Raw genomic sequence first — 11974 nt, 5'->3', positions numbered from 1 at the left:
TGAGTCTGCAGGATGCATCATAAAGAACTGGCTTTTTATTCATCTCTATCCTGTAGATTCTTTCTTCTGAAATCTTTTACTAAATGTTTGCATTCAATTTTTAAATGAGTCTCTACTGCACAAACGTCTGACATTTTATCTGCTCAGAACCCAATTGAAGTGAAATCAGGAGTTTCATGGCACACTCCAACAGGTAGTGGGAGAAACGGGACTTCCTGGTTGCCAGAAAATTCCTGCAGCTCTCTGAGGTAAATGTGGGACAAGTTGGGGGAAACAGCATAATCCTTTCAACAATTCACGTTCGCCTTGTTTACTCTTCCAAGTGGAAATTTCCATGACACTGTGTTTATTATTCCACTAGTTTCCCTCTCTTTCAATTTGGAGGCTATAAATCAGCCAGACTTCAAGAACCCGTGCAGAACGTGCATCTCTGATCCAACAAATATACAGATAAGAGGCTCGCATTTACATTCAACAGATGCTTTTATCTGAAAGTAATTACGGGATCGTGACAAGAACACAGCTAACTGAAAAGACCGGGATTTGAACCTCTGATCAGTCGATTAACCAGTGAGCTGCAGACAACCGCAGCATCGTAAACCCTGGATTAGTCAGCCCTCAAAATATGCACAGAAACACACTGATGTAATCAATGAACAGCAAAGACGTGTGGCATTTGGGTGTCTCTTCTGCACAGTTTTTAATTAAAAAAAACTGAAATTATGAACAGAACTTTTCATTTAAGTGACAAAGAAAATATGAAACCAACATGAACTACAGAAACAAACTCATTTGTGCTGCTACAAATGAGGAAGCACAGAAAAAAAAACAGATTAAGAGCTTTGTTTTACAATTATTGGATTTGTGCGCCGTGGGAGTAGAATTATTAAATCTGTTACAGAGAAGCTGAGCCATTGCTTTGCATTTCGAAAATATGACATTTTATAAATATATATATATGGATGTAGCTCATTTTTAGCTCTGTGGGAAAATTCATATCCCACAACGACTGCCAATTACTGTCAAGGACCTGGATCTTAACGGAATGAATCATCGAGGAAATGGGGAGTTTCCCCACCCTTGTATTTTGACAAACGCAGACTCTACGAGTACATTAAAATTTAATTGCCTGTCAAAGCAAAAGCTCTACTCCCATAAATAAAAGGGAAACTTGATTTGCTTAAACCTTCTGAAAAATGAAGAGGTCTGCGGGATTCTGTTGGTCCTGATGCAATTTTATGAAGCCCATCATCAGCAGTGGACAATCCTCAAAGATCATCAGGGATTACATTAGTAATCCAATATCATTATGGGAAATGACATGTATTCCACTGACAGGGATTAAGCACTAAATAGGTGATATAATCACCATTTTCAAGCAACCATCTCATTGAAATGACAGCATTACATAAAGTCCAAAAAAATTAGGGCCGCCACGATTAGTCAACTATTAAAATAGTCGACGACTAATTAATAGTTGACTAGTTTGTTTTTGTTTTTTTTTTTAAAATCACAAAACTACGGTACGCGCTTTCTAATGCCGCATTGTCTTTGACCCCTATGCGCAGTAGTGCTAATTCGGGTCGGTAGTGATGTCACAAGAAGTTATAGAAGACTCGGGTACCGTGGCAACACAACAACAAAAGTCTATGCAATATCGGGTTAAGATTTGTGTTTTACATCCAGTATACGAACGATTCGATTAGTCACCTAATCAAAAATAGAATCGGTGATTGCTCAACTATTAAAACTAGATAAGTTGCATTCCTTGCAATAATGCTAGTGTGAATGATTTTAATTTAATGTGTTTGCTAAAGAAATTTACTGTAATTGCTGAAAGGATTTGCTGAAAAGGCTAAAGGTATAGACCTAAGAGTTTTGCAAAATGCTAAAGTTGCAGAAATTGCACAAAGAATTTGAAGACTGTCTTGTAAAGTCACTTTAACTGCATAAATTTTTTAATGCGTAAAAGGTATGAATACCAAAAGTTCAAGCAGGAATGTGCTGAAAGTTTTACTACCACTATTGCATATGTCAAAAGTGCACAAAGAATTTGAACAATTTCAAATTCTTTGAAAATCATAAATCTTGCATAAAATTTCAAAAAAAGGCAAAATTTCTAAATACTTAAAGTAATCACAAATTTAAAAAAAAAAATTTTGAAATGCATAAAAGATATGAATACTAAAAGTACAAGAATGAATGTCCTGAACGTGTCCTGAAGTTTTTGAAGGATTTGAAGAATTTCCTATTCATTTTCAATGGGTCTGAAAAAAATCACATAAATCGAAAAAATATAGCAATGCCACAAGTAGAAGCTGAACATATTTACACCAAGATTTTACGTGCAGAAAAACGTACAGAAAGAAGAAGGAGAATCACTATTGTGTGAATGCCTACTACGCATTCACACAATAATCTTTAGTGGCAGACCTAAAACAAATAAATAAGGAAAAAGGTCCACAAACATGGAACATCTAAGTTAGGAATTTACTACTAAATCGTTAATTTAATTTATAGAATACTTTACTCTAGAGTTTCCAAATGCATTCTAGGAGTAATTGAAACCATGCGGGTTGAGTTTCCAAACAGACACACGCCCAGAGGCAGCTGATCAAACATGAATGTCATTATAAACTTGGGACAGTGGACTGAAGAAGACTACTGGTAAAACCAGTTCAGGCAGGAATCGCTTTTTCTGCATCCGCTACACCTGAAAGGTTACCCATACAAACACTAAAATCCCTCGACTACTGCAGCAGAGGTTAGAGTCTTTAGTGGTAAAAACAAAAAAGTACCTCATGTAACAATACCAATTACCATTACCTGCAATAATGTTAGTGGGAATGATTTATGCTGAAAGTAGTCGCTGGAGATGCTGAAGCTTTTTGCTGAAAGGGATTTGCTAAAAAAGCAAAAGCTATTTAGCAAATGTTAAATTTACTAAAAGACTGGAAATATCGTTAAATAACTATAAAAGAGCGCTGGAGTTTACCTAAATTTCTGAAAGACTTGCAGTAAAATTGCTTAAAAATTCCTAATACATGCCAAAATATTTAGTTTGTTGCTTAAATATGAGCTGAACTCCAAAAAACCTTAGTAGATGCCAAATTAGCCAAAAAAGCTAGCATGTTGCTTAATTGCTAGCTAAACTCCAAAATAGCTTAAAATTCCTCAGTAAACTAAATTAGCCAAAAATGTTAGCCAGTTGCTAAAACAGAAGCGAAACTCCAAATTAGCCTATCAAAACCCCAGTAGATGACAAATTAGCCAAAAATGTTAGCATGTTGCTAAAATGTTAGCTAAACTCAATTTTTTGGGAAAATTACTATAAAATATGAAAATATATCCCATGGATATATTTAAAGGCTTGTTGCAAATCTACTTAAAATTTTGACATTTGAAGACTTTCTCATTCATCACCTGTGATTGCTCAATATTTCAAAAACTATTAAGTTTATGAATTCCAAAAATACAAGCAGTAATGTCCTGAACAAGCTGAACGTTTTGATAGAGATTGCTGAAATCGTTGAAAGTGTGATTGAGTTTTTACGTGAATGTTTACTAAACTTTCACACTATAAATATAGTTTTTATACAAAATGTCATCCTCATATTGACTGACTACTGACCTGGATCTCCTCGTAGGCCTCGTCAATAGTGGTCACTTGGTGCTGCTCGTGCAGCGCGGGCTCGTCGCAGAAGAAGCACACCAGGTTTTTGTCGGTGAGGCAGAAGAGCTTGACCTTCTCGTGGTCCTTGCAGGGGTAATTGCTCCTCTGAGCGTTCAGAATGGCATCGAGTGGGAAGGCAGAGTAGCGCTCGACAATGTTGGACAACTTGAGGCTGGGCGAAAGGAGCGGATCGGCGAACGTCCTCCTGCACTCGGGGCAGTCCCGTGTTCCGTGCGGCTCCTGTCGGCTCCAGTGCTCCGTGATGCACTTCCTGCAGAAGTAGTGCTCGCAGCCGAAGCTGACGGGGTCCTGGTAGATGCTGAGGCAGATAGAACAGAGCAGCTCGTCCTTCAGGCAACAAGCCATTTGAAATCGCAGAGACCGAGAGGCCTCTAAGAGGACGACTTTGTGGAGCTGCGGAAACTTGGATTTTATCTTTAAGACGGTTGGTTTGATGCCATGAAGGTGTGGAGTGACGAGCGCCTCAGGTGTCTGTGCCGTCACTGTGGTGATTGGAAAAACAGAGGGAAATTAATCCGATTTCTAATCCATAAATACCACCTTTTAACATTTATAAGCTGCAAGAGCCGAAGATTAATTTGGTGGCACACTGACGACATTCGCTCACAAAAATTCAATTAATATTTTAGCTCTAAACCCATTCAGATGTGTCATAGTTGGGTTTCGGATCACAGTTAACATTTCTAAAAATGGAAAAATAACAGGAAAAGCTTCAGTTTATACAGTTTATTTAAATATTAGTAAAAATGCAATCTAAATTAATGACAGGTTTTTTAAAAATAAATAGGAAAAATAAACTAAAATCAGACTATCTGAACTAAGTCATACAGAATATAGACTTGAAAATGTTTCATTAAAGAATTTCCCCAATCCAAAAATGCACAATTAAACTAAAGTGATTTACACTACTTTCATATAATTTAAGGATCCACACCAGTCATCTTTTGATATGTTGTAAAACTGTTCCCAGTGATCTTTTAATGCCGTTTTAAATCTAAAAAAAAAAGATGGTGCTGTTTTCTAGGACATAAGTTATGTTCAGATTCTTTCACTACTAGTGTGTTTTAGTGTTGTCCGAATGTGTAATTTCTAAATTGAATGCCCTAGAAATTTCTGAGAAGTCTCTGCAAAGAGATTTGCATCAATGCTCTCTAGATTAGTAGAAATAGACCACAATGCATTGCGTTTGAACAATTTTGGTGAAAAAAAAGTATTTATTTGCTTTATAGACCATCTATACAGTAGCCGGCACAGCTCACATAAATGCAAAACACAACTACAACAGCCGAAGCAAGACTACACAAGCCAAAGCACAATAATAAAAGCCAAAGCACGACGACAAAAGCCGAAGCACAACGACAAAAACCACAACACAGCGACAAAAGCAGAAGCAGGACGCCAAAAACCGAAGCACAACGACAAAAGCCGAAGCACAACAAAAAAAGCTGAAGCACGACGACAAAAGCCGAAGCACGCCGAACAAAAAACACAACACAACAACAAGCTGAAGCACGACGACAAAAGCCGAAGCACGACAAAACAAAATCCATAACACAACAAAAGCCAAAGTACAACAAAAAAAGCTGAAGCACGACGACAAAAGCCGAAGCACGACAACAAAATATACAACACAACAAAAGCCGAAGCACACCGACAACAGCTGAGGCACGACAACAAAAGCCAAACCACAACGACAAAATCAAGGCAAAGCAGAAGGACAAAAGCCAAAGAACGACAACAAATGTCGAAGCACGACACCTAAAAACCACAATGCAAACAACAAAAGCTGAAGCACAACAACAAAAGCTGATACAAAACAACAAAAACAACACCACAACAACAAAAGTCGAAGCACAACTAAAAATGCTGAATCCCAATGACAAAGGCCAAAGCACAACGACAAAAGCCGAAGCACGATGACAAAATCAAGCTGAAGCACAACGACAAAAGCCACGACACGACAAAAGCCGAAGAACACCGTCAAAATCAAGCTGAAGCACAACGACAAAAGCCGAAGCATGACGACAACAACCAAAGCACGACCACAAAACCACAACATGACAAAAGCCACAAGACAACGACAAAAGCCAAAGCCTGACGACAAAAGCAACAACACAACGTGCTTCTGCTGGAAAGGCGATACGTGAGCCGTGTCGGCCACCATACATCTACATGTTCATCATCCGAACATCATGGATGCATTGATGATCTTTGTAATAGGTATTTACCTAGTAAAAAGGTGAAGTCATATTTGACGTTTTAACAAAAAAGCTGTGACTAAAGTGGTCACATTTTTTTTTAATCCACTAGATTGTCACACATGCTATACATTTTTATTAGTTAGGGAGTAGGAAGGGAATTCAGACGTAGCCATTTTCTGCAGAGCAGCAGTGCTCTAGTTCATTAGAAATTTGCCTTTGCGTTGTGGTCAAAACTCTTGGTTTGGAGTGAGCCTGCCCCAACTGCCCATCATCATCCATCTGCTCCATCTTGCTAGCCTCACAACCTCAACCTAACATTAGCTGTGCAACCAAAGTGGCTAGAAATATTGGAGTTATTAAGCTGTAGTATCCATAGGTAGCTTTTAGGTTTTCTTTTTCACCAACAAATTTTGTTGTTATTTCTGCTCCTGGTTAAGAACTATTTGAATAAAAAAAATAAAAAGAAATAAAGAAACTGAGTTTTAAGTCCAACTTCCTTATAAATGTCATCATCGAGGGGATTTTAAATTTGCTTTCTTTGCCAAAAAAAGAGAAAGAAAAAAAAACACTTTCAATTTCTTAGTTACATTATATATATATATATATATATATATATATATATATATATATATATATATATATATATATATATATACAAAAAAAACTGGAGAGCCTATAAACATATAAAAAATACTTACAATTCGTATAAGGTTTTCCTAAATTTGATAGTAAAAGTCTTAAGCTAACAGTGGGAGGTTAGCTTACAAAGGTAAAGAAGTCTTTGGAAAACCCTCGCGACCTCTGTCTCTTTAAAGGAGGCTTCCTTTTAAATTTCCTGATCGGCAGGGCTTCCTTGGAGTGTTGAGGTGTTAAATTCACATCAATGACAGCCTTCTAGTCTGACATATTCATCGATAATGATCAGGTATCGTCAGTTAACTTGTATCTTATCCTGTTTGCATTCAAGCTAATATATTGTAAACACAGCCAGACCAGCTCTGGGGCTTTTTACCAACCACCGACTGTAGCAGCCAGGAGGGCTGATTCAGGTGGAGCAAAGGCGTAACACTAACTAAACAGCAACATTTAACGGAAAACGCACAAAGTTCGAAGCACAGTGATGTTGAGAAGCTTATCAATAAGCAAACTATTTTCTGTGATAAATAATAAAGAGGTAAAAAGGGCTCTCTCACCAGGCTGTCCGCTGCCACACAGCCGCTCCAACTCAAGTGTCTTTTCATCAAGAGCAACACACAGCGGCAACAGACGCAACCAAGTCTGAAGATCGATGGGGGGGATTTGATAGGGTACACATTTATAAAATGAAAAGCTTTTCTTTTTAATTGCCTTGTCATATTAAATTATATGTAATTAGTTTACAAATTATTTTGTGAAAACATGGCTATGTTGGTAAAAATGTATTTTAAATGCAATAACAAATAAAAAACGTTTCCCCCTATTTTTCTTTAAGATTGGTATGGCTCGGAGTTCTCCTTTCTCTGCTTGTTTTTTCGTTGGTTTTAAATGCAAGGAAAACAAAACCATGAAAAACTACAAACACTTTAATATAAAAAATACTTTGTTATAAAAATAAAAACTTAACTTAGACTGTCAGTGCGGTAAAATGTGTTTTCCTGTACGCATCACGTGTTCGACGGAGACCTGTAGCTCCCACATGTTACCGCCAGAGGTCAGCATCTATCCCTAAAAGGCAGCTCAGAGGTTTTAAGGTGAAGATGATCACACACATTAATGACACTTCTGAATTAAAGAGGGGAATTCAACAGGTTATTGTCACAGTTTATTTGAGTACTTTTGCATAACAAATATGAGGAGGAGTAAGGTGACTAAAAAAGTTTCCCTTGTGTTTTTTTGGAGACAGAGAAAGGTCCCCTATAAATACTTTGGTTTCATCTCACTTCTTTAATTCCCAAAAGTTCTTTAGAAATCTGATTGACATTTCAAATATACCCTAAAGTTTAAAGCCATGTAGCATATGGGATTATCATAGCATCTAAACATTTGACCTTTTAAGTGTAATAATTACTCGCCCTTTAACTTTCCATTAATTGCATTCAAGTGCTTCAAAAGACAATAAGCTTATTTACATATTTATTTACATAATATTATTCACAAATTAACAATACTGGTTTTTGCTACTAAACACGGGAGGAATTTTAGTCATTTAGCAGCAACAAATACAACTCCAGCAACTTAAAGACATATCTTTGTCTAATAAGCTGTTTGTTTCCATGTTACAAATCATTTCGGGAAACAGTAAGTGCTGTTAGCGCCACTCTCCGGTACAGATTCATGCGTCTGCTCGCCTTCCTCTTGCTTTGGGCTGCTGACAGACCAATCCCCCTCTTCAAAGGGAAGCTGGCACTCTGCTTGCCTTGAGTCTATCGGATTGACAGTCTGATAGGATCCGTTTCCTATGTGCACAGTGATGTTTACATTAACATGGGGGCTGTTAGCCACTGGACTAATGATGTGTGGGCTGGTGGGTTGAGAGGAGGGCGGCGCTGAGGTGCTGGGCTGGGGGGTGACCGCCTCAGGGTTAGACTGTAAAGTCATAGGCTCTGACAAAGCAGATGGGGGATTGTCCAAGTTTGAAGTGGAGTGCAGAGAGTTGGGCTCATCACTGTTGAAATCGTCTAGTTTTGTTAAGGTATCAGAACTGTTACTGTAAGGACTTTCATCGCTGCTAGCTTCACTTTTGCCCAGAAGGCACTGGTGCTCGAAGGTCAAACCCATCACCTGATGTTCCACCGCAGTGATCGGAGCATTCTGTAGGTGAGAAAAAATGGAAAATATCACATTAGGCTTTTTATGTTACTATTGATCTGTTTACATTCAAATGCAAACTTAGTAAGCATTCACACTATGGTGATTCTCTTGCTCCTCTCCATACGTTTTTCGATATATAAAAACTCAATCACACTTTCAGCAATTAGTATTTAGGAATCAAAACGTTCAGCTTGTTCAGGACATTACTGCTTGTATTTTTAGAATTGATAAACTTAATAGTTTTTGAAATATTAAGGCAAAATATCCCTCATAGGTGATGAATGAGAAAGTCTTCAAAATTCAAAATTTTAAGTAGTTTAGCAACAAGCCTTTAAATATATTCACGGGCTATGTTTTGAATTTTTGATTGTCATTTTCGAAAATTGTGGAGTTTACCTAATATTTTAGCAACTTGCTAACACTTATGGCTAATGTGTTACGTACAGGGTTTTTTATTGGGCTAATTTAGAGTTTTGCTTTATTTGAACTACAGACTAATGTCTTTGACTAATTTAGTTTACTTAGGAATTTCCGGCTCTTTTGGAGGTTAGCTAATATTTTAGCAACATGCTAAGTAATTTGGCTTGTTATCTATTGAGGTTTTTATAGGCTAATTAAGAGTTTTGCTTTATTTGAACTACAGACTAACATATTTGATTAATTTAGTTTACTGAGGAGTTTCAGCTCTTTTGGAGTTTAGCAAATATTTTAGCAACATGCTAACGATTTTGGCTAATTTGTTATCTACTGGGTTTTTATTGGGCTAATTTAGAGTTTTGCTAATATTTTAGCAACATGCTAACGAATTTGGCCTCTTATCTATTGAGGTTTTTATAGGCTAATTTAGAGTTTTGCTTCTATTTCAACTACAGACTAACATCTTTGATTAATTTAATTTACTAAGGAGTTTCAGGCTCTTTTAGAGTTTAGCTAATATTTTAGCAACATGCTAACGATTTTGGCTTATTTGTTCTCTCTGAGGTTTTTGTTGGTTAATTTAGGGTCTAGCTTGCAACAAGCTTATTTTTTCACTAATTTAGTTTACTGAGGAATTTTAGGGCTATTTTTGAGTTTAGCTAGTAATTAAGCAACAAGCTAGCTCTTTTGGCTAATTTGGCATCTACTAAGGTTTTCTGGGCTAATTTGGGGTTTAGCTTATATTTAAGCAACACACTAAATATTTTTACAAAATGGGAAAGTATTAGGTATTTTTAGGTAATTTTACTACAATTTTTTTCAGAAATTTAGGACAACTTTAGCACCTTTTCGTAGCTCTTTTGCGAAATTTCCAGTCTTTTAGCAAATTTAACATTTTTCAAATAGCTTTTTCATTTTCAGCAAATCCCTTCAGCATCTTTCACCAAAAAGCATTCACACTAGCATTATTGCAGGTAATGCAACTTTTCTAGTTTACTTAGATTTTATAAACTTTCTCAATTTTCTGTGGTAAAAATTGTTTTAGGTCTACAGAAAAAACATTGTGAATTTCTAATAACACATCCATGATCAAAGAGACATTCCTTTTTAACAGTATTCAGTAAAAGTAGAAGAATCTCAAGGAATTATGGTGTTGAAATCCAATAAATCCCAAAGCAAAACTCCACTCCAATCATCTTTTAATCTATTGTAGACTTTTAATTATGATTTTTCTGTTTTTAGCCAAAGTAAAAAGCTTGTGTCGTTTTCTAGGACACATTTTTTGCAGATTGGCAGGAATTTGTCAGAAATTTCCCTTTGAGTTGTGGGCGAGATTGCTGTCTTAGAACAAGCCTGCGCTCATTTCTCCATCACCCCTTTGTTTAAACTCTCTCCCACTAGCTTACAGCCCCTCACAACCCCAACCCACATTAAAGGTGCAGCGAAGAGTGGATGCATCAGAATATGTAACAACTACAAACTTATTCAAACAGCATTTATTCATCTGCCACTAATGTCTGAACACTCTAAAATGTTCATAAACAGAAGGTTTATTACCAGAAATGGGATTAAAATCCAAAAGGTATGACAAAGAAAAGATGTCTTACTTTGCTACCACTCTCACAGTTCCCGTTAGCATCTACTTTAGGATTCCAGATTGCAGTGTCTGCAAAAACAAGACATGGAGCAGTTTCAAATAAGGAAGTGAAATTCACAGCCAAGAGGAAGGTCAGTCTTTTTTTTTTTATTCTCCGTTAAACTTAAAATTACAAACATTGAGCTTGACCAATGAAGACTTTGTCTTTACCTGCCCTCCGTCGCTTGTAAAAAACGAGCAGGGACACAAAAATGAGGAGAGGAAGAAAGATTCCAACAGTAGTGACGATGACGACTGAAAAAGAGAAGAACATGGGTAAATCCAACAAGAAGCCCAGAAAAGAAATGGAAATATTGCTTCTGCTTTAAAATTTGATGATGTTACCTGGTTCTATGTCCGGTTGCTCTGTTGTATGGAGGCTTTCTGCTGAAGGAGAAGATTTGTATGACCCAGTATAGCTCGAAGTCTGGGTGAAACCTCGCTCTGTTGTTGTTTCTGGGTTGTTTGCTTCTTTTCTTGTGAGGACAACCACAAGAGGTCAAAAATCAGAGGTCTTGTGATAGCAGACGTACAGCAGCGCTCTTTCACTTACTCCGTATGTGGCTTGCATTTCTCACTGTAGGAGGAAATGTTAGAAAATGTTCCACTGGGGCACTCCTGACATTTGACGTCTGAATTAGGTGTGCCTAGAAGATAGAAGATATCCTTTTTTGATTAAATTATAAAAGTAACAGAAATATGGCAACAGAAACACCATATTTCTGTTACTTTGATCATTTTGCAGTATTCACATTAAAGTGATTCTCCTGCTCCTTTCCAGACGTTTTTCGGTCACACAGCGGTTTCAGCAATCTTGGTATCAAAACGTTCAGCTCGTTACTTGTATTTTGGTATTTATTAACTTCAAAGTTTTTGAAATACTGAGCAAAATATGCCCCATAGAAAGTACATGAGAAGCTTCTGAAATGTTTTTAAAACTTAGTGCACTTTGAAGCTTGTGAACTTTGCACACTTTCAGATAGAGACATCACAACTACTGGGTATTTTTAGAGTAATTTGGAATTTTGGCATTTATTTTAGAAACATGCTAGCTGTTTTCGGCTAATATAGACATTTTTCCTGGATAAATTTAGAGTTAACCTAATATTTTAGCATTATCTTGGCTGTTTGGTCAAAAGTAACAATGTTTTTAAAGTTATTCAGGCAAATTTAAAGTTTAGCTAATATTCTAGCATTAATTTTAGCATTAATGATTTTAGCATTATTTATTTTAGC

At 36.7% G+C, this 11974-nt stretch overlaps 2 protein-coding genes across 3 annotated transcripts in view; both read right to left on the bottom strand.

Moving 5' to 3' along the window:
- trim62.1 (tripartite motif containing 62, tandem duplicate 1) overlaps positions 1-7180 on the bottom strand; it is a 41237-nt gene extending 34057 nt beyond the window's left edge. The window contains exons 1-2 of one of the 2 annotated variants that reach the window (XM_024270872.2): positions 7089-7180; positions 3632-4176 (exon numbers count right to left, since the gene is read on the bottom strand). In XM_024270872.2, coding sequence (XP_024126640.1) covers positions 3632-4039 — 408 coding nt within the window. In that variant the 5' untranslated portion in view covers positions 4040-4176; positions 7089-7180. Of the gene's footprint in view, positions 1-3631; positions 4177-6593; positions 7004-7088 lie in introns of those variants that run through there. The other variant, XM_036212018.1, reaches the window with a different exon arrangement.
- Positions 7181-7679: 499 nt separating this feature from the next.
- The window catches only part of tnfrsf1b (tumor necrosis factor receptor superfamily, member 1B), a 19209-nt gene continuing 14914 nt past the window's right edge, over positions 7680-11974 (bottom strand). Inside the window, exons 7-11 of the mRNA XM_024270406.2 lie at positions 11292-11385; positions 11084-11214; positions 10910-10993; positions 10710-10768; positions 7680-8685 (exon numbers count right to left, since the gene is read on the bottom strand). Of these exons, the coding sequence (XP_024126174.1) occupies positions 8158-8685; positions 10710-10768; positions 10910-10993; positions 11084-11214; positions 11292-11385 (896 nt within the window). The 3' untranslated portion in view covers positions 7680-8157. The remainder of the gene's footprint in view (positions 8686-10709; positions 10769-10909; positions 10994-11083; positions 11215-11291; positions 11386-11974) is intronic.

The sequence above is a fragment of the Oryzias melastigma genome, linkage group LG5, assembly GCF_002922805.2.
Source record: "Oryzias melastigma strain HK-1 linkage group LG5, ASM292280v2, whole genome shotgun sequence".
Classification (NCBI taxonomy): Eukaryota; Metazoa; Chordata; class Actinopteri; order Beloniformes; family Adrianichthyidae; genus Oryzias; species Oryzias melastigma.
Note: the sequence above shows the minus strand (reverse complement) of the source record. Positions and strands in the feature narration are given on the sequence as shown.